The sequence below is a fragment of the Pristiophorus japonicus genome, chromosome 9 (genome assembly GCF_044704955.1).
Source record: "Pristiophorus japonicus isolate sPriJap1 chromosome 9, sPriJap1.hap1, whole genome shotgun sequence".
Taxonomy (NCBI): Eukaryota; Metazoa; Chordata; class Chondrichthyes; family Pristiophoridae; genus Pristiophorus; species Pristiophorus japonicus.
Genome location: NC_091985.1, coordinates 61438010 through 61463765, shown reverse-complemented (window position 1 = coordinate 61463765; position 25756 = coordinate 61438010). Strand labels below are relative to the sequence as shown.

The 25756-nt window shown below is 43.5% G+C and overlaps 1 protein-coding gene across 6 annotated transcripts in view; it reads left to right on the top strand.

The window, feature by feature from the left end:
- Window positions 1-25756, top strand: part of LOC139273066 (echinoderm microtubule-associated protein-like 4) — a 417356-nt gene that overhangs the window by 180447 nt on the left and 211153 nt on the right. For 3 of the 6 annotated variants that reach the window (XM_070889384.1, XM_070889381.1, XM_070889379.1), the window contains exon 1: window positions 3688-3787. The exons of the other annotated variants lie outside the window; for them this stretch is intronic. In XM_070889384.1, the coding sequence (XP_070745485.1) occupies window positions 3721-3787 (67 nt within the window). In that variant the 5' untranslated portion in view covers window positions 3688-3720. Of the gene's footprint in view, window positions 1-3687; window positions 3788-25756 lie in introns of those variants that run through there. 6 annotated transcript variants of the gene reach the window in all.

Here is a 25756-nt window from a genome sequence, read left to right as displayed (position 1 = left end):
ACCGTTGTAACATGTGCCCACCTGGATGATAGAAGACGAACTAGATCGACCGTGGTCATTTTTAGTCTAGCAATTCCTATGATTCTATGTAAAGTGGTGTGTTTATTACAACCAGGAACAATTTCTAGCTTCGTCTTTTATAGTTTTAAAAACAAAAGAGCCAATTTTAACCCTCGCTAATCAGTAGAAAGCAGGCGATCAGGTAGTTAAAATGGCCCATGGAACTTGCCCACTGAGGCTCCGCTATCTTCCTAGGTATTCTGATTTTAATCTCTTATAGCAGGTGAATAGGACGCCTCTCGGAAGCCAACAGGGTTTTTCTTTCAATATGCAGGTCTGGCTTTGTTTACAACATTGGGGCCTGACTATAATTTTAATTGGGGGCCTTTGCAGGAAAGCCATTGTGGCTTCCCTGCTAGGCCAACCTAGAGGAGCTGAGGCCACTAGAGACCCTGAAAGATAAGTGGTTTACCTTTTTTCGCCTTTCCTTGTGAGCAGGAATGTTCCTCTGCCCCCCCAGATCACGAGGTCGTCCCCCGAAAACTGCTCTCCGTGACTTATCTTAGTGCTAGGGAATGTTCCTCCAGTCTCCATGGTGGCTGCTTGGCACCTGACATTGTGCTGTTGCCCACTTGTTAGAAACTGCTTCAGCCCGTTTGGTTTACTACCTGTCGGAATGAGACTTGACAGTTTAAATTGTTCCCTTTCTGGGCCAGAGTTTTGAATGGCATTGCAGGAACATAAATCTCGTCATTAAAAAGAAAGTACGTGCTCTGTTAACTTTGTGGTGCGTTTAATTCGCAGTTAATGTGCAAATGCAGCAATTTCTTGAAACTCATGCAGAGATTAAGGGCGAGCTGACATTTTCGCGAGGCTAAAGGTGGAGCAGCACAAATCGTCCAGCAACTTGTGGTGATTCACAGGTTATCTCTTCCTCGCCACAAATTGCTGGATTATTTACATGTTAATAACGACGTGCACATTAAACTCGCCGTTATTTTGGCAGCAAAATCTAGGCCAATGTTTGGATGTGACCTTTCATCAAAACAAAACTTTTTTTTTGTGATATGATCATCCCTACTGAAGTTACTTTAAAAAAAAATTGTTTATTTAAAATGGTTAAATCAACATGCCCTCAAATTCAGGTAATCTGCTGCCTGATGCTTGCCTGTCATGGGGTCTGCAACAGCAAAAAATCTGATAGTCAGCCAGTTTTGTCTTGAGTGCAGGATGCACTATCAATTGATATTATTGTTGATATATTTTGTAAAAAGCTTCAAATCACAATTAACATGATTTATTTGGAGTTAGATTCCCAGTAAAAAGAACTGGACGATTTAAAGTTTATGAAAGTCTCTACAACTATTTTTTGTTTTCCTATTTAAAATATTTGTAACTGTTCCAAGAAAAAATAATTTTGGCTTGACAGGCAGAGTTACACAAGACTCCAAAAATGTCAAAGGGGCATGCCCCCAGAACCTGCAGAAAAGTAAATCTCATGCCGTCAGCAATTGCAACCCCCTAAATCAGCCACTGCTGGAAACCACGCTTTTGTATCCTTAAGGTTTTTCCTTTTTGAAATAAAAGTAATTGGATATAACTGCGGTTTGTAATGCAAGCCTGTGCTCCACTGCAATTTTGTGTCATAAATCTCAAATTCAGGGCTTTTTTTTTTTAAGCGGTTGGTTTGTTTTGAAGCTGTTGCACAGCTTTTATTAGTTCTCTAGGATAATATGCATGAAGTTATATATGGATGTCCGATGAGGACATGATCAGGCTCAGCTTTGCTGCCTCCTGCAGTCGAATATTATACAGGGGGTCACCATCCAGGTTCAACATAGAAAATAATAATTTGGGTGAGGTGCCAAGGGGTGCCTTGCAGCTATGGAACCATGTCTAGGAATTGAGTTGGAAGTTCTTTTGCATATTAGGCCAGCTCTTGAGAGAGTAGCCTAAGAGAGCCACTCTTCAAAACTTACTGTAGTCTCCTTGTGCGCTGGCAGCAAATGGAACATGCGTCCACAGACTGGCTGTGATATTTTGGCTAGTGTGCATGCATGTAATATTGGACATCACAACTTCAATAAGGAGATTATGCATGATGACATTATGACTCAACACCATGATATTACCACTGAAATGTACTGCCCCAGCAGCATATCTCTTTGACTGATTGCATCGTGTATGCTTAGACCTTCTGAGATTGCTGAATTAGTACCAGTTGAATTAATGAGCAGTTTTTATGAAGAGGTCATAGTCCCATGGAACTGGATCCAAACTGTCGAAACACAGCTTAGAATCATTAGTTATCTAGGGACTTTCAGTCCATGCACTTGGGTTGAGTTTAACCCCAGGTTCCAGGGTGAAACAGGGTTCTAGTGTGCTTGCATGTCTCAATAAAGTTACATTTTATCTGCATTGTTTCAGATGTTAACAAACAAAATGTTCGTCTTATTCAAAGTTCATTTTAATAACTGGCTTTAGGCTAATATGCCCACTTTAAAAAAAAATTACTCTTTCCCCCCCCCCCCCCCCCCATTTAATTTGTTTCCTACCCCACACACAATTCTCTGATCAAAGGAGCAGTAATTCTTCATTCTCCCTGCCTCACCTTTACAAAGCAAGAGCTCCATGTGCAGTGGCTCTATGTTCTGTCTCTCAGTAGCACATCTCTTAATGAGCACCACTTTCCAGCAAATGTTTAAGAATTCAGTTCTAACATGTTTCTGAATGTTCTTTTGAAATGAGTAATTAAACCTTTCAGAGAGAAATTATGGCCTTGGAACCAAAAATGTAACTTAAAAAAAAAATCAAAGGACGCTATGAATTGAAATGTTTTATGGTTCTGTACATTTTTCATTGTACTTGAGGAAAAATGTAGAGATTCTATAGTTATTTACAGAAAAGATATGTCCATTTTAGAAGCAGAGTGTTTTCAGAGCTCCAACAATTAAATGAACCTATTAGTTATTTTTGTTCTTTTCTCTTAGTTTTGATTTTTAACTCAACGTGGCTGAGGAAATACAGCTAAGAGTTAATTTCCGACGCTTACATAGTTCCTCTCTCTCTAATAGTTCCTAAAGGTCTAACACATTAAGTAATTCTTTGCCCAGATTGTTCGGCAATAGCTTTGGAATTGCCTTGACATTTCCCTAACTGAAGGCACACTCAGTTGGCTTGGGAGGCTGCTACTAAAAGAATGAACACATGTTGCATTCATTAGATCTCCTTTGGCCCATGCAGTTTGTTCTGAAGATAAAATCCTCTCGTACTGAGAAAGTTGTGGAGTGTTTGCAATTCCAAGTGGATTGTCCCAGAGGAACGCTGGCGTAGCAGAGGATTGTTGTATTTAGCTAGGGCAGAAATGCTCCGAAGTAGTTCGAAGCTTGTGACTGAAGCTCCCAGGTAGCAAGTGCTGTTGTTTGTGTTTGGGACTTTCTTGTCGTCGGGGCCTCGCCACTCCGCAGAGTGCCCAGGACGCTGTCTGATCCCCTCCCCCTTGCTCTTCAGTGCTTGGTGTGCTCAGACAGGCAGAAGGAGCTGGTGGGTGTCTTGTGGAGTTTTTATTTGTGCCAACACAGAAGTGCTTTGTCACCAGCCATCTGGACTGGGAGGATTTCCTTAGAATTTAAAGTATGCTGGAGCTGTACTTGTTGTGAAATCATTGGAAAGGAGGAGAAAAACAGACCAAACTGGTTTGCTCTTTATAGGAAGGCAAGCATGGAAGACGATTTGCCCAATGTACCCTCAGTGTATGATGCCTCAACATTGCTCAACTTTTGCACTGGTAATTCATCAATTATTTAACAAACTCAAGTTCTTGTACGTTCTCAAATAAATCTGCTTGATTAATTTTAGGCACTGTTGTCTTTTGTCTTCAAAATAACATTGTGCTTAGTGTATTATGCAATTTAGAAAGGGAAAGTAAGACATTAATTGGTTTACAGTATTACTTAGACTGTTGTATTATTTCATTTAAGAAGCTGGGGACAGAAATAGAAAAGAAAATTGAAATCTAGTGATGAGGGAATGTCTAATTTATCATTACTGTTTTTAATGTTAAACCTGTGTGAATTTATCCAGAGTTCTCACTTGCTTTTGTTAACTTTTTAAAAAGTTCCTCTCTCCCCTCCTTCCCCCCAAAATACTTGATAAATCCAGGTACCTATACTTGATTTAAAACTTGGGCTTTTTTTCTGCTGGTTGCGTATAAATAGCATTTAATTAAATATGAATACTCACCATTTTATCCTAATCGCAATCGGTTTCTTAAATCTGCAGTGCAAGTATTTCTATATATTATGGTTTTCAAATTTGTTTGAGTAAATGGACTAAATCATATAGCCAATAGGATTTAGGGAATCTTGAAATTCAAAGTTTTTGAAAAGGAAACTTTAAAAAAAAATTATAGTCATGTTTTTAAAACTAATTCTTACCTGAAAGTAATTTGTTTTATTGAGAACAGGGAATGCTGTATTTTTTTGCCATCCATAATAATCACAATTTGGGGAAATGGCATAGATACTTAATGTTGGAATGCCGTTGTGTGGACCTCAAACAAACAACAATCATGTTGTAAAACGGCTAAGGGTATGCATTTATTTCCCTCTTACCTGCTCAATTTAATTTGAAGGTTGAATTCAAATGTGTCTGTTGGATGCTTTTTTTTAAAAAAAGTTGCAGAAAAATCCTTGCATGTCTCCAGGAGTATTGCTGCTATTCCAAGGTGAGCAGCTATTGCTGGTTCGTAACTGTCATACTATTATTCTGATTCTTGAGGTGCTGCCCAGGTGTGTAATGACACTGTTTGGGAATTCACTACTTCCTAATTATACCTCGATGTGTCTATTGAGGAGTTTGCTATATTAATTGAGTCAAAGCAGAGTGTTAAAGCAATCATTGGCCTGGTTTTAAAATTACAGGCCTTGGACTATATTGCCAATTGCCATTAAATTGTGTTTTCTTTAAGTATATAAAAGCAGATATCAAAAAGAAAAAATGGAAATACTGGAAATCTAAAATAGAAATAGCAAATGCTGGAAATACACAAAAAGATGCGTCTATTTGTACTACCTGTAACGGAATTGCAGCTAGTTCTCTGATTGGCTCTCCATTATCACATGACCTATTGCTGATTGGTCCCCTTGGAGGATAAGCCACACTCTGAAGTTTCTCTGGAATGTGTAACTGGAACCTCCCAGCCTAACTTTGCACATTGTAACATGATCGATTTTGACCAGAAGTCATAAAGGACACATCCCTCCCTCAGCCAAAGTGCCTTACCCCAGCGCAAGTGCATCCCTCCCCAGCTGAAGTCCCTTAACCCCAGCGCAAGTGCATCCCTCCCCCACCAAAGTGTAATACCCCAGAACAAGTGCATGACCGCATCACCCCCCCCAACCATAGATGGGGCATTGTGTACAGATTGTTAGCAGGTTTATTGGGTATGAAGTGAATACTGACAGTCGTGACTTCTGGATTTCATCCGCTCCAACGATGTCCCTTGCTGTAAGAATGTGATCCATCTTCACTGAGTTTCCCCCTCTCCCCTCCTAATTCCCCCCACCCGGGTCTCTCTTTCCCCCGCCCCTCGCCAACCTCTCTCTCTCTCTCTCTCTCTCTCTCTCTCTCTCTCTCTCTCTCTCTCTCTCTCTCTCTCTCTCTCTCTCTCCCTCTCCCTCTCTCTCTCCCTCCCCCCCTCCCCCCCCAGTGTCTCTTTTTTTTTTTCCCCCCATCTCTCTTGTCCCCTCAACCCCCCCCACCAAAAGACTCTCTACCCCTCCCTCCCCCCCCACCCCCCCCACCCCCACCCAGAGTCTATCTATGTCTCTCTCTACTCTCTCCCACTCTCTCTCTCCCTCTCTCTGTCTGTCTCACTCTCTCTTTCTCTCTCTCTCTCTCTCTCTCTCTCTCTCTCTCTCTCTCTCTCTCTCTCTCTCTCTCCCCTTTTCCACCCCCCTCTGTCTCATTCTCTTCGTCCCCCCCCCCAGTCTCTCTTCCCCCCCCCCCAGTCTCTCTTCCCCCCCCCCAGTCTCTCTTCCCCCCCCCCCACAGTCTCTCTTCCCCCCCCCCAGTCTCTCTTTCCCCCCCCCCAGTCTCTCTTTCCCCCCCCCCAGTCTCTCTTCCCCCCCCCCAGTCTCTCTTCCCCCCCCCCCAGTCTCTCTTTCACCCCCCCCAGTCTCTCTTCCCCCCCCAGTCTCTCTTTCCCCCCCCCCAGTCTCTTCCCCCCCCCCAGTCTCTCTCTTCCCCCCCCCCCAGTCTCTCTCTTCCCCCCCCCCCCAGTCTCTCTCTTCCCCCCCCCCCCAGTCTCTCTCTTCCCCCCCCCCAGTCTCTCTCTTCCCCCCCCCCCCAGTCTCTCTCTTCCCCCCCCCAGTCTCTCTCTTCCCCCCCCCCCCAGTCTCTCTCTTCCCCCCCCCCCCAGTCTCTCTCTTCCCCCCCCCCCAGTCTCTCTCTTCCCCCCCCCCCCCGTCTCTCTCTTCCCCACACCCCCAGTCTCTCTCTTCTTCCCCCCCAGTCTCTCTCTTCCCCCCCCCAGTCTCTCTCTTTCCCCCCCCCCCACGTCCCTACTCTCTCTCTCTCTTCCCCCACTCTCTCTTTCCTCCCACCCCCCTGTCTCTCTTTCCTCCCCCCCCTCTCTTCCCCCACTCTCTCTTTCCTCCCACCCCCTCCGTCTCTCTCTTTCCTCCCCCCCCCCCCCCCCATCTCTCTTTTCCCCCCCACCACACACTCTCTTCTTGGATTGAGATTTGCACCATTAGCAGGATGCAGAGAATTTAGTTTAACCTAAAATTTACATTCTGATGATACTGGAGATTTTAACCAATCCCAGTATTGATCTTGATTCTACAGTGACTTAATGTCCTGCTGCCTTTCTTGATGTGTTGAATAATTTTTGATACAAATGATCAAGAAAGAAAACAGCATTTCTATTGTAATTTTCACATCCTCACAATGTCCAAAGTACTTTATATCAAATGAAGATGGCTTAATGTCTCAGTGGAAGGTGGCATCACCGACACCACAGCAGTCCAATACCACACTGAAGTGTGAACCCAGATTTTGTGCTCAGATGCATAGAGAGGGGCTTGAACTCACCGGCTTCTGACTCAGATGAGATTGCTGCTTCTGAGCCAAGCTCCTCCAGGCGTTGCATTAAGTAGTAAGGTCTACATGGCTTGTAGTCAAGGTTGGATAAAGGTAACATGTGAGATGCTATTTCTGTCTGATAAAATGTTGAAAGTTAACCTACTTATCACGATAACAGCAAATTGCATTTATATAGCACCTTTAGCGCAGAAAAATGTCCCAAGGTGCTTCAATTGCACTGTATCATTAATTGTTTGTGCGTTTTGAACCTGTGAATACAGATTTCATGAGTGTATGCATATTCTTGTAGCGAGAATTTACACAGGATCTAAAGGCTCATGAATTTGGGGTAGTTATAGTAATATTTGAAATTTATTACAAGATTTTGGTCGAAAGACCCCACACCAATAAAATATTTGGAAATAAAAAATTAAAACACTTTTTGGTAATCTAAACTCTCACTCTCAATTTGTGCCCTCAAAAATTTGTGTAATAGGATTGGGAGGTGACTGGTTCTGTTATATTAGCTTTCACGAGCACCAGAGCTCAAACTGGCACACTATGGGGGAAAAAAGGTTTGGAAATATTTTAATTTGGTAATTGTAAACCCTGCCTAGTATTGAAATACATACATGTAAATCTGCAAGCAGCTATAATTTTGTTCAGTTCCCTAAAGCAAACTGGCAAGGTTATTCTCTTTCACAGGTATGTAACTAAACATAGAAAATAGGTGCAGGAGCAGGCCATTCAGCCCTTCTAGCCTGCACCGCCATTCAATGAGTTCATGGCTGAACATGAAACTTCAGTACCCCCTTCCTGCTTTCTCACCATACCAAAGTTGTGGGATAACTTGATTATAATGACATTGAAGAAAAGAATATATCATGTTCCCATACAAAGCTGTTGTGTTTGTATATCAGCGGCTTTAATCACACCAGGACATATTCTGACTTGATCCACACTTGATGGGCTAGATAACCTGTTTCTTTGCTGTAATATTCTATTTATTTCAATTTGTGTGTTTTTTTTTAAATTTTGTTTAAAAACAAAATTTTATGCGTGCATGAAGTTTATTACTAAAACGAGGCCTCCAGGTTCCTGCTGAATGTTTCACAGGTTTTTTAAAAGTAGCATTATATTAATCTTTTACATCCATCGAGAACAGACAGACTGGTGGGTGGGGAGAAGTGCATTGGAGTATACTTGAAAAGATCTTTTAAGTGGGTAGGTAGGAAGGATCCTGATTAAGAAGAATGGTTGGTGCAATAGAGAAGGACAACACTTGACATGCAAACACTTCTTTGCCTCAGGCAGACATCTTATAATGTAGTACAGTCATGTTTGTGGTATACCCTGTATTGGCGTACAGAATCAGCTTTCAGCTAAAATGACTGCACTGTCCCTTGTACATTATGTATGTTGCAATACATGTAAACAGTCAGTTAATTTGCAAAGTGAGGTATTTTGCCTGAAGTGTTGACTATATGGGCATTTGGACTACATATTTCAAGGTTCAAAATATTTTTGAAAACCTCATCGTCTATAGTGAATGTCTGATTAAGGGCAGAAAAAGTGCTATACATGTTCACATTTAGTACAGTATATGGGCATCTGCCCTGAGATGTTGGCTTACATTATGTGATCAAGGCCTGGCATGCTTAAGGTGAGGTAGAGGTAAATTAAAGTATTATGGTCAATTATAAACACACCAGAGTTACAACAACATCATATCCAATTAACTGTGTATGGGGATAATAAGACTCTTGGTGTAATGCAGAGGAGAATACAGCTGTCGTTACACTGTTCCTTCTCCCACTTAATTATCTGTTAAAAGTAATTTTTGATAAAGGTAATAACTTTCTAACAGCTAAACACTTTATCTGCTTGTCTTGATTTTATCACAGATTATTGCTTTGTCAGAAACATGGCAGATAAAATTTAATAATGCAGAGAAGTGTGAAGTGATGCATTTTGGAAGGAAGAATAAGGCATTATAAACTAAATGGTACAATTTTAAGAGAAGTGCAGGAAAAGAGAGACTTGAAGCTGGCAGGACAAATTGAGATGTTGGTTGAGGGATAAATATTAGCCAAGACACTGGGGATAACTCCCCTGCTCATCTTCGAAATAGTGCCATGGGATCATTTATGTCCACCTGAGAGGGCAAATGGGGCCTCTGTTTAATGCCTCATCCGAAAGAAGGCACCTCCGACAGTGCATCACTCCCTCAGTCTCTGGAGTCGAGACTTGAACCCATGACCTTCTGACTCAGAAGCGAGAGTGCTACCACTAAGAGAGTTTTGATGAGTTAGATTGGCTGGGAACACACCTCACCATCTAATTGTACCAAATAGAAAGAGTCACTTGCATTACATATAAGCTGGGACCACTCCAGCTCGGAGCCATGCGATGTAGCACTTGTCTCACTGGACAGTTGGCCATGGATTCAGTATTCCACCATCCGCTGCTCTCCCAATATTCCAGTTTATAATGTTAGTGGCTGAAAACTTGGGGGAGCCACAGATCGGGCATACTAACTTCCAGGTTTCACTTGCTGATCTGCCCTCCTTATTGAGCGAGGCCCTGCAATAAGAAGCTAACTGGTAAAACTTATCTCACTGCATCTGCTTTAATGCTTGCAAAGCTTGTAATTATCTATCCAATTGTGGGAAGGGTTGTCACACATCAGGGTACCCAACAGCTTTAAGAGGCTTGACCTCCAAAATCAAAACTAAGTAATAGTTACAAATTGTTTGCATAAGTAGCTAAAACATAAATGATGAGAGTGGGTGCACATTACTTAAGAATTAAAAGAATAAAATTGATCCATGCTAACCTTTCTCTTAGTTAATGGGGGAGTCGAGAACAAGAGGGTATGACCTTAAAGTTAGAGTTCTGCCGTTCAGGGGTGAAGTCAGGACGGGCTTCTTCACACAAAGGGTAGAGGAAATCTGGAACTCCCCCCAAAAAAGCTGTTGAGGCTGGGGGTCAATTGAAAATATCAAACCTGAGATTGATAGATTTTTGTTGTGTAAGGGTATTAAGGGATATGGAACCAAGGCGGGTAGATGGAGTTGAGATACAGATCAGTCAAAATTTAATTGAATGGCGGAACTCTGTATCCCAGAGTACTTAAGGAAGTGGCTTTGGAAATAGCGGATGCATTGACAGTCATTTTCCAACATTCCATAGACTGGATCAATTCCTATGGACTGGAGGGTAGCCAATGTAACACCACTTTTTTAAAAAAGGAGGGAGAGAGAAAGCAGGGAATTATAGACCGGTCAGCCTGACATCAGTAGTGGGGAAATTGATGGAATCAGTTATTAAGGATGTCATAGCAGCGCATTTGGAAAGAGGTGACATGATAGGTCCAAGTCAGCATGGATTTGTGAAAGGGAAATCATGTTTGACAAATCTTCTGGAATTTTTTGAGGATGTTTCCAGTAGAGTGGACAAGGGAGAACCAGTTGATGTGGTGTATTTGGCCTTTCAGAAAGCTTTTGACAAAGTCCCACACTAGTTAAAGCACATGGGATTGGGGGTAGTGTGCTGACGTGGATTGAAAACTAGTTGTCAGACAGGAAGCAAAGAGTAGGAGTAAATGGGTACTTTTCAGAATGGCAGGCAGTGACTAGTGGGGTACCGCAAGGTTCTGTGCTGGGGTCCCAGCTGTTTACATTGTACATTAATGATTTAGACGAGGGGATTAAATGTAGTATCTCCAAATTTGCGGATGACACTAAGTTGGGTGGCAGTGTGAGCTGCGAGGAGGATGCTATGAGGCTGCAGAGTGACTTGGATAGGTTAGGTGAGTGGGCAAATGCATGGCAGATGAAGTATAATGTGGATAAATGTGAGGTTGTCCACTTTGGTGGTAAAAACAGAGAGACAGACTATTATCTGAATGGTGACAGATTAGGAAAAAGGGAGGTGCAACGAGACCTGGGTGTCATGGTACATCAGTCATTGAAGGTTGGCATGCAGGTACAGCAGGCGGTTAAGAAAGCAAATGGCATGTTGGCCTTCATAGCGAGGGGATTTGAGTACAAGGGCAGAGAGGTGTTACTACAGTTGTACAGGGCCTTGGTGAGGCCACACCTGGAGTATTGTGTACAGTTTTGGTTTCCTAACTTGAGGAAGGACATTCTTGCTATTGAGGGAGTGCAGCGAAGGTTCACCAGACTGGTTTCCGGGATGGCGGGACTGACATATCAAGAAAGACTGGATCAACTGGGCTTGTATTCACTGGAGTTCAGAAGAATGAGAGGAGACCTCATAGAAACATTTAAAATTCTGACGGGTTTAGACAGGTTAGATGCAGGAAGAATGTTCCCAATGTTGGGGAAATCCAGAACCAGGGGTCACAGTCTAAGGATAAGGGGTAAGCCATTTAGGACCGAGATGAGGAGAAACTTCTTCACCCAGAGAGTGGTGAACCTGTGGAATTCTCTACCACAGAAAGTTGTTGAGGCCAATTCACTAAATATATTCAAAAAGGAGTTAGATGTAGTCCTTACTACAAGGGGGATCAAGGGATATGGCGAGAAAGCAGGAATGGGGTATTGAAGTTGCAGGTTCAGCCATGAACTCATTGAATGGCGGTGCAGGCTCGAAGGGCCGAATGGCCTACTCCTGCACCTATTTTCTATGTTTCTATGTAGAAGGCTGTGTAAAAAAACATATAGGATATTTGGCTTTATAAATAGAGGCATAGAGTACAAAAGTAAGGCAGTTATGCTAAACCTTTATAAAAATCTGGTTGAGCCTTAGCTGGAGTATTATGTCCAATTCTAAGGACCATGCTTTAAGAAGGAAGTCAAGGCCTTGGAGAGGGTGCAGCGGAGATTCATTAGAATGGTAGCAGGGATTCAGTTATGTGGAGAGAAGCTGGGGTTGTTCTCCTTAGAAGAGATAAGAACATAAGAAATAGGAATAGGCCATTTGGCCCCACGAGCCTGTTCCACCATTCAATAAGAGCATGGCTGATCTGCTTTTGGCCTCAACTCCACTTCCCTGTCCGCTCCCCATAACCCTTGACTCCCTTATTGTTCAAAAATCTGTCCATCTCCACCTTAAATATATTCAATGGATCAGCCTCCACAGATCTCTGGGGTAGAGCCAAAGATTCACGACCCTCTGAGAGAAGAAATTCCTCCTCATTTTCATTTTAAATGGGCGATCACTTATTTTGAAACTATGCCCCCTGGTTCTAGATTCCCCCACGAGGGGAAGCATCCTCTCTGCATCTACCCTGTCAAGCCCCCTCAGAATCTTATATGTTTCAATAAGATCACCTCTCATTCTTATAAATTCCAATGCATATAGGACCAACCTGCTCAAACTTTCTTCATAAGTCAATCCCTTCATCTCAGGAATCAACCTTGTGAACCTTCTCCGAACAGCCTCCAATTCAAGTATATCCCTCCTTAAATAAGGAGACCAAAACTGTACGCAGTACTCCAATGCCCTGTGCAGTTGTAGCAGGACTTCCCTACTTTTATACTCCATCCCCCTTGCAATAAAGGCCAACATTCCATTTGCCTTACTAATTACATGCTGTACCTACATACTAACTTTTTGTGTTTCATGTACAAGGACCCCCAAATCTCTCTCCACACAGCATTTTGTAATCTCTCCCCATTTAAATAGTAATTAGATTTTTTATTTTTCCTACCCAAGTGGCTAACCTCACATTTTCCCACATTATACTTAATTTGCCAAATTTTTGCCCACTCATTTAGCCTATCTATATCCCTTTGCAGAATCTTTGCGTCCTCCTCTCGACTTGCTTTCCCACCTATCTTTGTATCATCAGCAAATTTGGCTACATTATACTTGGTCCCTTCATCCAAGTCATTAATATAGATTGTAAATAGTTGAGGCCCAGTACTGATCCCTGTGGCACCCCACTAGTTACAATTTGCCAACCTGAAAATGACCCATTTATCCTGACTCTCTGTTTTCTGTTAGTTGGCCAATCTTCTATTCATGCTAATAATATATTACCCCCAGCCCCTTGAGCTCCTATCTTGTGCAGTAACCTTCTATGTAGCACTTTATCGAATGCCTTTCTGGAAATCCAAATACACCACATCTACTGGTTCCCCTTTATCCCCAGCCTGCTTGTTACATTCTCAAAGAACTCCAGCAAATTTGTCAGACATGATTTCCCTTTCATAAAACCATGCTGACTTTGCTTGGCTGTATTATGATTTTCTAAACGTCCTGCCAATACTTCCTGAATAATGGATTCCAGCATTTTCCCAATGACAGTTGTTAGGCTAACTGGTCTATAGTTTCCTCCTTTCTGTTTCCTTCCTTTCTTAAATAGGGGCGTTACATTTGCGGTTTTCCAATCCGCTGGGACCTCTCCAGAATCCAGGGAATTTTGGTAGATTGCAACCAATGCATCCACTATCTCTGCAGCCACTTCTTTTAAGACCCTAGGATGCAGGTCATCAGGTCCAGGGGATTTGTCCACCTTCATCCCATTAGTTTGCCCAGTACTTTTTCCTTAGTGATGGTGATTGTTTTAAGTTGCCTCCTCCCAATAGCCTTTGATTATCAATTATTGGGATGCTTTTAGTGTCTTCTATCGTGAAGACCAATGCAAAATATTTATTCAAAGTCTCTGTCATTTCGCTGTTTCCCATTATTAATTCCCCAGTCTCATCCTCTTAAGGGACTAACATTTACTTTTGCTACTCTCTCATTTTATATATCTGTGGAAGCTCGTATTGTGTTTTTATATTTCTGGCTACTTTACTCTCAAACTATCTTCTCTTTTTTCTGATTTCCAAAAATTTCCCAATCCTCTGACCTTCCGCTATTCTTTACAACATTGTATGCCTTTGTTTTCAAAATGATACCATCCTTTACTTACTTAGTTAGCCACGGATGGTGCATCCTTCTCTTAAGGGTCTTTCTTTCTCACTGGAATATACCTTTGCTGAGAGTTATGAAATATCTCCTTAAATGTTTGCCACTGCTTATCTACCATTTAATCTATTTCCCAGTCCACTTAGCCAACTCTGCCTTCACACCTTTGTAGTTGCCTTTATTTAAGTTCAGAACACTAGTTTGAGATCTGGCTTTCTCACCCTCAAACTGAATTTCAAATTCTACAATGCTGTGATCACTCTTCCTAAGAGAATTCTTTATTATGAGATCATTAATTAATCCAGTCTCATTACACATTACTAGATCTAAAATTGTCTGCTCCCTGGTTTGTTCCACAATGTATTGTTCTAAGAAACCATCCCAAATACACTCCATGAACTCTTCCTCAAGGTTACCTTTGCCAATTTGATTTGTTCAATCAATATGAAGATTAAAATTGCCCATGATTATTTCCGTACCATTCTTATGGCATTATTTCTTCATTTGTCCATTATTTCTTGATTTATACCCTGTCCTACAGTGTAGCTCCTGTTAGGGGGCCTATAGACTACTCCCACCAGTAACTTCTTTCCCTTATTATTTCTTATCTCCACCCAAACTTATTCTACATCTTGATCTTCTGAACCAATATCATTTCTCACTACAGCACTGAATCTCATCCTTTATTAACAGAGCCTTTCTGCCTATCCTTCCGAAATGGCAAATACCCTCTGAATATTCAGTTCTCAGCCTTGGTTACCTTGCAATCACATCTCTGTAATGCTATCAGATCATTTATTTCTATTTGTGCCGTCAACTCATCTATCTTGTTACGGGTGCTGCGTGCATTCAGATAAAGAGCTTTTAATTTTGTCTTTTTACCATTTTCCCCTACTCTGACCCCACTTTCTGATGCACTCTTATGTTTATACACACTGTCCCTTCCTGTCACACTCTGGATATCATTACCCCTATCGCTACCCTGCACTATTACCTTCTCCTTTCTCTTTGACTTTTTAAATTTCCGCTCACATGATCCCTCCACCCCACTATTTAGTTTAAAGCCCTATCTACAGCCCAAGTTATTTGATTCGCTAGGACACTGGTCCCAGCCTGGTTCAAATGTAGCCCACCCTGACTGAACAGCTCCCTCTTTCCCCAGTACTGGTGCTAGTGCTCCATGAATCGAAACCCATTTCTCCCACACCAATCTTTGAGTCATGCGTTTATCTCTCTGATCTTATTTACCCTATGCAAATTTGCTCATGGCTCAGGTAGTAATCCAGAGATTATTTCCTTTGTGGTTCTGCTTTTTAATTTAGCCCCTAGCTGCTCCTACTCCCTCAGCAGAGCCTCCTACCTATATCGTTGGTACCTACATGGACCATGACAACTGGATCTTTCTCCTCCTTTTCCAAGTTCCTCTCCAGCCCAGAGGAGATGTCTTTAACCCTGGCACCTACAGGCAACACAGCCTTCGGGACTTGCACTCTCGGCTGCAGAGAATAGTATCTATCCCCTAACTATACTGTCCCCTACCACTACCACATTTATTTTTACTCCCCCAACTTGAATGACCCCTGTACCACGATGCTATGGTCAGTTTGCTCATCCTCCCTGCAGTCCCTGCTCTCGTCCACCCAGAAGGTTAAGGAGAGATTTAATATGGGGTTTTGATTGAATAAATAGGGATAAACTATTTCCACTGGCAGGGGGATCGGTAACGAGAGGGCACAGATTTAAGGTAATCGACAAAAGAACCAGAGTGGAGATTTATTTTCATGTAGTGAGTTCTTATGATCAGGAATGCACTGGCTGAAAGGGTGGTGGAAGCAGATTAAATACTAACTTTCAAAAGGGAATTGGATAAATATTTGAGGGTGAAAAAAAAAAGGACTGTGGGGGAAAAAGCAGGGGAGTGGGACTAATTGGATAATGCTTTCAAGGAGTTGGCACCAGGTACAATAGGCCGAATAGCCTCCTTTTGTGCTGTATGATTCTATAATTGTCACAATATTGATTTTGGTGAAAATGGCTGTTGATATTCATTTTGCTAGCAGAGCATTAAGCATTTCTTTCAAAAATTCTCCCCTGCTGGGATGGGTACTTCTGCTGCTCTCACTCGAGTTATCGTGTTGGTCCCAGAGCAATGCTCTTCAGAAAATGTATAAAGGAGCCTTTTATTAGTACAGTACAAAGTTTTCAAAATCTGCCAGGTACCCTCCTCTTTGTACAATGAATCTATTTGAAGTACAACATAGAATCTTAGAAAATTATGACACAGACGGAGGCCATTCGGCCCATCATGTCTCTGCCAGTACATATCCCAGTTGGATAATTTTAATATACTGTTTCTTTTAGTCTAATGTGAAATGAGATACGTTATCGCTTGCTATTCAGTTGCATAATTTACTTTGAATTCTGGATGAAAAGGAAAATTAGCAGAGAGTCATAATGTTCTTCTGTGATAATCACACTGGATTCGTGAAAATTTCAACCTTATACGAAACCTGTGGTGAAAATTTATGTTTTTGTGATTTAAGGCTATTAATTCTTAATGATTGTAACATTAACCTTCTGACTGTTGCTAACAAGATTACTTATCCAGGTACTGCCTGATTGTATGCAATTCTGTGTGCTTGATGTGACCATGCCAATCTTCAAAATCTGGACTTTTAATGGCTGCAAGATTGACCTTCAACTTGAATTTCAACCAGTGATCATTTTTTTAAAATGTTGCTCCCTTCTCAACAAAGAATGTTGAAAGCAAGGAAAAGAATTTCAGGTGGATGACAGTTTTCAAACATAAATAGAAGAGTTAAAATAGAATTTTAGTAAAACTGTAAAATTAAAGCTAACCTAAAAAAGGACACCCCAGGGAAGGATCAGTTTAAACATGAAAAAGGGACAAGAGGGTGTGCACATTTGTTTTAGTAGTTTATGTCCAATGGCAACATATATTTGTATAGCACATCTCATGTAAGTGACCGTCTCAGAACACATAACAAAGGAAAAAGAATATATCATGCAAGGGTGAGAGAAATTGGGGCAGGGGGACTGAAACACAATTGAAGAGATAAGATTAGGATGAGTGGGTTAGGGAGAACATTTCAAAGAGATGGGATTAATAAGGTAAAAGCCATACCTGATCTAGTAACTTAAGGCAATATTAATATTTCAGATTGTGAGCTGAAAAACTGGTCAGCTCGGGGAAATAGAGATTTACTGAACTTGTAAACAGTTTAAGGATTAATAGTGTTTGTGCGTTGGTCTGCCTAATGTGTTTCAGAAGGAAGAATCTTTATTGTATTTTAATGGACATGATTTGTAAGTAGAGTATTTCGTTTCCTTACCTTTTTAAATTTGCTCCTGGGATATGGATTTCGCTGGCAAGGCTAGCATTTATTGCCCATCCCGAATTACCCTCACTCCGTAGTGGTGAGCCATCGCTTTGAACCGCTGCAATCCATGTGGTGCTGTTAGGGAGAGAGTTCCAGGATTTTGACCTAGTGACAATGAAGGAACATCAATATATTTCCAAGTCAGGATGGCATGTGACTTGGAGGGGAACTTGCAGGTGATGGTGTTTCCATGCGCCTACTGCCCTTATCCTTCTAGCTAAGGTTGCGAGTTTGGGAGATGCTGCCGAAGAAGCCTTGCAAGTTGCTGCAGTGCATCCTGTAGATGGTGCACACTGCAGCCATCGTGTGCCGGTGATGGAGGGAGTGAATGTTTAAGGTGGTGGATGGGGTGCCAATCAAGCGGGCTGCTATGTTCTGGATAATGTAGAGCTTCTTGAGTGCTGTTGGAGCTGCACTCATCCAGGCAACTGGAGAATATTACATCACACTCCTGGTGGAGATGGTGGAAAGGCTTTGGTGAGTCATGAGGAGTGACACTTGCTGCAGAATACCCAGCCTCTGAACTGCTCATAGCCACAGTTATGTGGCTGGTCCAGTTAAGTTTCTGGTCAATGGTGACCCCCCCCCAGGATGTTGATGGTGGGGGATTCGGCGGTGGTAATGTCATTGAATGTCGCGGGGAGGTGGTTAGACATTCGCTTGTGGAGATAGCCATTGCCTGGCACTTGTGTGGCGCAAATGTTACTTGCCACTTATCAGCCCAAGCCTGAATGTCATCTAGGTCTTAATGAATACAGGCATGGACTGCTTCATTATCTGAGGAGATGCGAATGAAACTGAACACTATGCAGTCATCAGCCAACAATCCCCACTTCTGACCTTATGATGGAGGGAAGGTCATTGATGAAGCAGCAGTTGGGCCTACGACACTGCCCTGAGGAACACCTGCAGCAATATTCTGGGGCTGAGATGATTGACCTCCCAACAACTACAACCATATTCCTTTGTGCAAGGTATGACTCCAGCCAGTGGAGAGTGTTTCCCCCTAATTCCCATAGACATCAATTTTACTGGAGCTCCTTGATGCCACACTCAGTCAGATGCTGCTTTGATACTTCCACCTCACCTCTGGAATTTAGCTCTTTTGTCCAAGACTGTAATGAGTTCTGGAGTCTGGCGGAACCCAACCTGAGCATCGGTGAGCAGGTTATTGGTAAGTGCTGCTTGATAGCACTGTCGACGACACTTTCCATCACTTTGCTAATGATTGAGAGTAGACTTTGGGGGGTGGTAATTGGCCGGATGGGATTTGTCCTTTTTGTGGACGGGACATACCTCTGCAGTTTGTCACATTGTTGGGTAAATACCAGTGTTGTAGCTGTACTGGAACAGCTTGGCTAGGGACGCAGCTAGTTCTGGAGCACAAGTCTTCAGCACGGCAGCCGGGATGTTGTTGGGGCCCATAGCCTTTGCTGTAGCCAGTGCGCTCAGCCGTTTCTTGATATTACATCGTTTGTCAGTAACTCCTCCAAACCCATTTCTCTGACGAGGACAACAGTAAGCCTGGTTTTAAACAAAGCTACTACAAAATCCATGTAAATAGCTAACTAAATTCTTAGCTTTGTGATTATTGTGTCTTTCCTCAGAGTACAGAATTGGATAGAGATGTTGTGCACAGAATTTAGCAAAATCAGATCTGAACAGCAAGCATTGGCATACAAGCTTCAAACTTGCAAAAATCCGTCCAGTACCTTTTAGAAACTAAGCACCTGCACTGCATTATTGCTCTACAAATAATAAGGCATATTTACATTGAAAAATTAACATCAATTACAGGTGTGCAGTATTTCTGCCATTGTCGGCACTCTGACATGGAGTATGACATGTCAGTCCTGCACTCTCCCAGGACTTGAACAATCACATAGAAGCGTCTGTACATCAAGTTGTGAGTGTGTGATGCATTTTATACATTTCCTTAAACTAGTGTACTAAATCATCATTTAAAACAATGCTTCAGGACAATAAGATCTACAGTATTATAACTTGTGGATGTTAAAAAAGAAAAGACCTGAATTACTGAGTGCAACGTGCCAGGCAGTGAACAGCAGCTGAAATCCTCTAAGCATAGCATGAACTTTTTCACGCTTTGTAAGTGATCAGTTCGTTATGCTGTAGAGGATATCACTTCTTGTCTGAAAAATAAAAGGGAGAAGCAATTCAATTCATTTTAAATCATTGCCAATAAACAGTTGATTAAGATGAAGTTTAATCAGCTTTAAATGTGCAGGTTTTTTTTTGCCTTGTTTAGTGAAAATTTTTCAGTTACTAGTTGAAACTTGTAGCTAATTTAGAATCCTTTCATTTATTATATGCAGCAGTTCTGTAATAGGCTGTTGAATACTTCCCATTTCTTCATTTCAAGAGTATACTACAGGTTGAATCTCCCTTATCCAGAACTCCCTTAACCGGAACCGCCCCTTGTTCAGAACCATTCCCGGCCACCGGGTGGCACATGCGCAGAACTGAGACATGAACAAATTGAAGTCCTTCCTCGCTGTCGACTCCCGCAATCGCTGGCCTGACCCCGCGATCCACCGCCCCGCCCCCCCCCCCCAATGATATCTCTGCTGCAATCCCAGCCCCATGCCAGCCAGCCCCGATATCCCCTTGCTCAGTACCTGTACCATCCAATTTAATGTGACCACTCCTCGTCCAGAAAAATCCCTTATCCAGAACAGGCCAAGTCCTGAGGGTTCCGGATAAGGGAGGTTCAACCTGTAGTATCAACATTGTTTTTGCCAAATTTTGTTACAAGGGAAGTGTGATCATTAAGTTGCTACATACTAGTATATTAGCAACCAGGTAATGCTGTACATTTCAGGACTGGCGTCAATCAGATCACTTTTGTCTCCAATGGTAAAAGGATATCATTAAATGAATTTGCATCTTCGCAGAAAAATCGTTACTAAAAACATAAATTTGCTTTAGTGATGCCGTTTATTATTGGCCAGTATTGCTGTTTGTTTTCAATTTTTATTTTATAATTTAAACATTTTTGCAAATGCACCATCCATCAACCAAACATTAGGATCAAGAACATTTTGGAGTTCTTAACATTATAATTGGTTATCTGGAAAACTTAAAGCTTGCAACAACCCTCTGGTGAATGCACTAGTGGGATTGAGGAACAAGTGGCAACATTGAACACAAGTCTCACTGAATCAAGAATCCATAAGATCAACTCTTCCTCTGACTGTCAGTACCCTAAGCAGCCCTCCAAATTTGTCTATAATTAGTAATATTGCATGAAAAGATCTAACTCTCTGAAAGGAGCAGAAATGGGCCAACGTGTACTTGCAAGATACCGTTTCAGTGTTATTGTATCCATTCCACTGTGCAGGTGCCTTTCCATCTTTTTTGAGTCTCAGTATAATTCATTTAGCAAGAAAGGTAATGTCAATGGGCTTTGTCCTCACACTAAGGTGTTGCTGTATAGAATTGATAGCATGCAGTTGGAACAAAATGTTGGATCATCCACTCCATTATGTCTTCACATAGCAATAAGGCACCACTCCCAAAACCAGCACCATTTGTGTATTCAGCCAGTATAGAAAGTTCCCTTTCTTTGTTGGCATATTAAAAGGGCAGTTTTGTAGTGCCTTGTGTTAGAGCTAACATGCAGCTCAAATTGGCCGGTTGCAGTGTATTAACTGTACTTGATGCAGTTTCTACCTAGTAACTCACTACCACTTAGCCCTTGTATATAATGTATTCATCATTTCTCAGTAATTGACAGAAGAAAGGAAAATGTATGATTTGATGCCATATTAATTTGTGTCATCGTTACTGTGATCTTTATCACCCTCATCAATATCCAAACTTAAAAAAAACTATACACTGGTTGCTGCCAACACACACTGCCTAAACACACTGTTTTGCATAATATGGTTGGAGTTATAAAGCACCATTCAGTGCTGAAAAATATATTAACGATCCTATTTTCTTGTGTACTTCAGTTGTCACTATGATAGATAGCAGGTGGAAGAAGTGACCTTGTATAGTGCAACACAAACATTGAGGTGATTTCCGTTAGATTAGAAATTGACTTAACTTTTCAGGTGTTTTTGTAAAGCTTTTTTAAAATTTTGATTTCTATTAACAGTACCTCATGATTTTGAATGCAGTTAACGACTATGGCTATAATGGCTTGGCTAATTCATGCCATCTTGAGCATCTTCTTCAGCATGTCTTACAAGAGTAGAGGCAAAAGGAGTTGCCTACAGAATATGTCTATTTTATAATAAATGACAAATAACTGGCAGTTAATACTAATTTAAATTTTGAGTTTTGCTGACAACCATAAACTGCTCGAGTATTCCTTTTGGAATTCAATTCACCAAAACTACTGTTAAAATACTGTGTCGGAGCTTCCTGTGACACAGTAAATCTTGGGCCAGAAATTGTTGAAATGGCAGGTTTGGAAGCAAACAGCATTATTTTATGCTCATCATTGACATGGCACTATATTTATGCTGCAAATTGTTGGAATGTCGATCCGATAGTGGTGTAGCAATGTTGGTATCCCATCTGGAACCTCATGAACATCGTGCCCAATGGCTTATCTCCTTGACCAAGAAAAGAAAAGGGTAGACAAAGAAACAGTGTGAAAGACAGAGAAGGAAATGGGGTGAATTAGTCGAATGAAATATAGATGAAAAGAAGAATAAACAGAGTAGATTAAGAGAGAGAAAACAAAAGACAGAAAAGAAAAATAAGAAAAAAAATTAAGAGAATAAGCAGAAGACAACATTGTTAGCCAGTTCTGTTTGGGAATTGATGTATTGGTTCTTGAGAAGTTAATGAATGAATGGGAAGGTAGGTGTGTGAAATGTACAAACAGTCTTTTATCGAATCAGCAGCCCATCCAGCAGGACCAGTGGAACTGGATCCAGTGAGTATGCCATTGTACTGCTTTCATAGGAACATAGTATTTGCGAGACAAAAGAGACCAAGGTCCATCTAATTTGCCTTCTGCCATTCTGGTAGTCGCATGATACAATGATAGTAGAGTTGTTGACTGATCATAGCAATCAATCTTTTATTAATTAGTCCACAACAGAACCAGAAATGACTGGGTGGGTGAAGTTTCGGGCCACGCCTAGAACGGCGCAGCCCCGCGAGCCACGCTTGATGTCCGTGCTCAAAACCGCGCCTAAAACTTACCTTGGTATTCTCCCTGCTGCTGGAACATTCCAGGCCCTCGGCGCAGCGCAGCATAAACTGTGGGGGGCGGAGCCAGGTCCTGGCGCTGAAAAAAGTGCCGGGACTTCTGCACATGCGCGCTAGAGTGTGCGCGCATGTGCAGTAGCTCCAGGCGTCCGAGGCTGTGGGAGGGGCCAGAAGCACGCCGAATGGGCTCACTGGGGTGGCGAAGATCGGACTGGACCTCCCTCCTCTTCAGCTCCTGCTCCGGCTAACACCACTCCCCCACGCCCCCAGCTCCCGCTCCCGGTCCGGCTCTCTCCTGCACACACCGCCCATCCAGCTCCAGCTCCCGCTCCGCTCCGGCTCCCCCCCCTCCCTTCAGGTCCAGTCTGGTCAGCTCCCTCCCCCCACCCCCCCACGTCTTCAGCGGGGCCCGCCCACCCGGTATCTTGCTCTGGGCGGGCCCCGTCCACAGCAGTCTTCGGCCCGGCCCGTTCAGCCTCACCCCCTGCCCGCCCCCCCCTCCCTCCCTCTCCTTTCCCCCCCCCCGCCCTCCCTCTCCTTTCCCTCCCTCTCCTTTCCCCCCTTCCCGTCCCCCCCTCCCCCCTTCCGTCCCCCCTCTCCTCCCTTTCCCCTCCTTTCCCCTCCTCCCCTCCTCCCCTCCTTTCCCCTCCTCCCCTCCTCCTCCCCCCTCCTCCTCCCCCCCCTTCTCCCCCCTTCCTCTTCCCCGCCCCAACTCTTCCCACCCCCCTCCCTCTCTTCCCACCCCCCTCCCTCTCTTCCCACCCCCCTCCCTCTCTTCCCACCCCCCTCCCTCTCTTCCCACCCCCCTCCCTCTCTTCCCACCCCCCTCCCTCTCTTCCCACCCCCCTCCCTCTCTTCCCACCCCCCTCCCTCTCTTCCCACCCCCCTCCCTCTCTTCCCACCCCCCTCCCTCTCTTCCCACCCCCCTCCCTCTCTTCCCACCCCCCTCCCTCTCTTCCCACCCCCCTCCCTCTCTTTCCACCCCCCTCCCTCTCTTTCTCTCCACCCCCCATCCCTCCCTCTCTTTACCCCCCCGCTCCCTTTCTTTCTTCCCTCCCCTCCCTTTCTTTCTTCCCTCCCCTCCCATCCCTCTCCTCTCCCCCTCCTCCCTCTCCTCTCCCCCTCCTCCCTCTCCTCTCCCCCTCCTCCCTCTCCTCTCCCCCTCCTCCCTCTCCTCTCCCCCTCCTCCCTCTCCTCTCCCCCTCCTCCCTCTCCTCTCCCCCTCCTCCCTCTCCTCTCCCCTCCTCCCTCTCCTCTCCCCCTCCTCCCTCTCCTCTCCCCCTCCTCCCTCTCCTCTCCCCCTCCTCCCTCTCTTCTCCCCCTCCTCCCTCTCTTCTCCCCCTCCTCCCTCTCTTCTCCCCCTCCTCCCTCTCTTCTCCCCCTCCTCCCTCTCTTCTCCCCCTCCTCCCTCTCTTCTCCCCCTCCTCCCTCTCTTCTCCCCCTCCTCCCTCTCTTCTCCCCCTCCTCCCTCTCCTCCTTCCCCCTCCTCTCCCTTCCCCCCACCCCCCTCCACCCCTCGCTATCAGAAACACAGTGACACTGACAGACAGAGAGACAGACACAGACAGAGAGAGACACACACTGGGGGGGCCCCGTCCCAGCAAACTGTTGGAGGGCTCCCGGTGCTGCAGTCGGCGAGTAGAAATTTAATTTTTTATTTATTGATTTTTTTTTTAATTAAAATTTTTTTTGGTTGATTTATTGATTTATTTATCATGGATGATGGCTCTTTATTTGTAAAAGTGAAGTGTTTAATGTTTGTAAACCTCCCATCTCTCTTCCTTACGCCTGATTTCTAAGTGTAGGCAAGGTTTTCCTGAGCGTACAAAAATATACACTTACTCCATTCTAAGTTAGTTTGGAGTAAGTTTTCGCTGCCTAAACTTGCAAAACAGGCGTAAGTGACTGGATACGCCCCCTTTTGGAAAAAAAAATCTGTTCTAAAATGAAACTGTTCTAACTCACTAGAACTGGAGCAAACTAAATGCCGAGAATTGCAATTTCTAAGATGCTCCATTCTAAACTAGTTGCTCCAAAAAAATAGGAGCAACTCAGGCCGAAACTTGACCCCAACATGAGGAAAAAAACAATGGTGGGGAGCTTTGGGAGCAAAGTTACCATTTTCCTCACAAGTATGCTACACTTACCACATGTTCTGTTTAAAATTACTCATATACTGTATCCCACAATGTTATTTTCTAAAAGAAATCGATCTGATTTTTGTTTGAAGGAGTGACTCTTTACTGTGTTGCGTCCTGAAAAAAGTTGCTTTCCGATACTAACATGATTGGTATAAAAAGACTACCAAGACAGAAAAAAAGATTACAAAACCTCTAGGAACAATTCACTACTTGCTGGAGTGAGATTCGCCCTACTAACCTCCACACTCAACGGATCATCTCTGCCATTTCCGCCACCTTCAACGTGATCCCAACACCAAACACATCTTCCCCTCCCCTCCCCTTTCAGCATTCCGAAGGAGCCGCCCCTTCACGACACTCTGGTCCACTTCTCAATCACCCCAACAGCCCTACCCCTCCCCACGGCATCTTCTCGTGCAAAAGCAGGAGATGCAACCCCTGCCCTTTAACCTCCTCCCTTCCTACCATCCAGGGCCCCAAACACGCCTCCCAGGTGAAACAGCAATTTACTTGTACTCCTTGCAATTTAGTATACTGTGTTCGCTGCTCATGATGTGGTCTCCTCTACATTGGGGAGACCAAACGCAGATTGGATGACCGCTGTGCGGAAAACCTCCGATCAGTCTGTAAGGGTGCCCCTGAGTTTCCGGTCGCCTGTTACTTTAATTCTCCACTCCACTCCCACACTGATCTCTCCGTCCGTGGCCTCCTGCACTGTTCCAACGAAACTCAACTGAAGATCAAGGAACAGCACCTCATCTTTCGATTAGGTACTTTACAGTCTTCTGGACTCAACATTGAGTTCAACAATTTCAGACCGGAACTTCTGCCCCTATTTTTTCACGCGGCAGCTATTTATGATTCTGCCATCCCCATTTGCCTTCCATCCCATCACAGACCATCCCTTTTGTTCTTTCCTCCCCACCCCCTTTTTCCTGTCTCTGCACCTGTTTAAAATCTGTTACATCTCTAACTTTTCCAGCTCTGGCGAAGGGTCTCAGACCTGAAATGTTAACTATTTCCCGCCACGGATGCTGCCTGGCCTGCTGAGTGTTT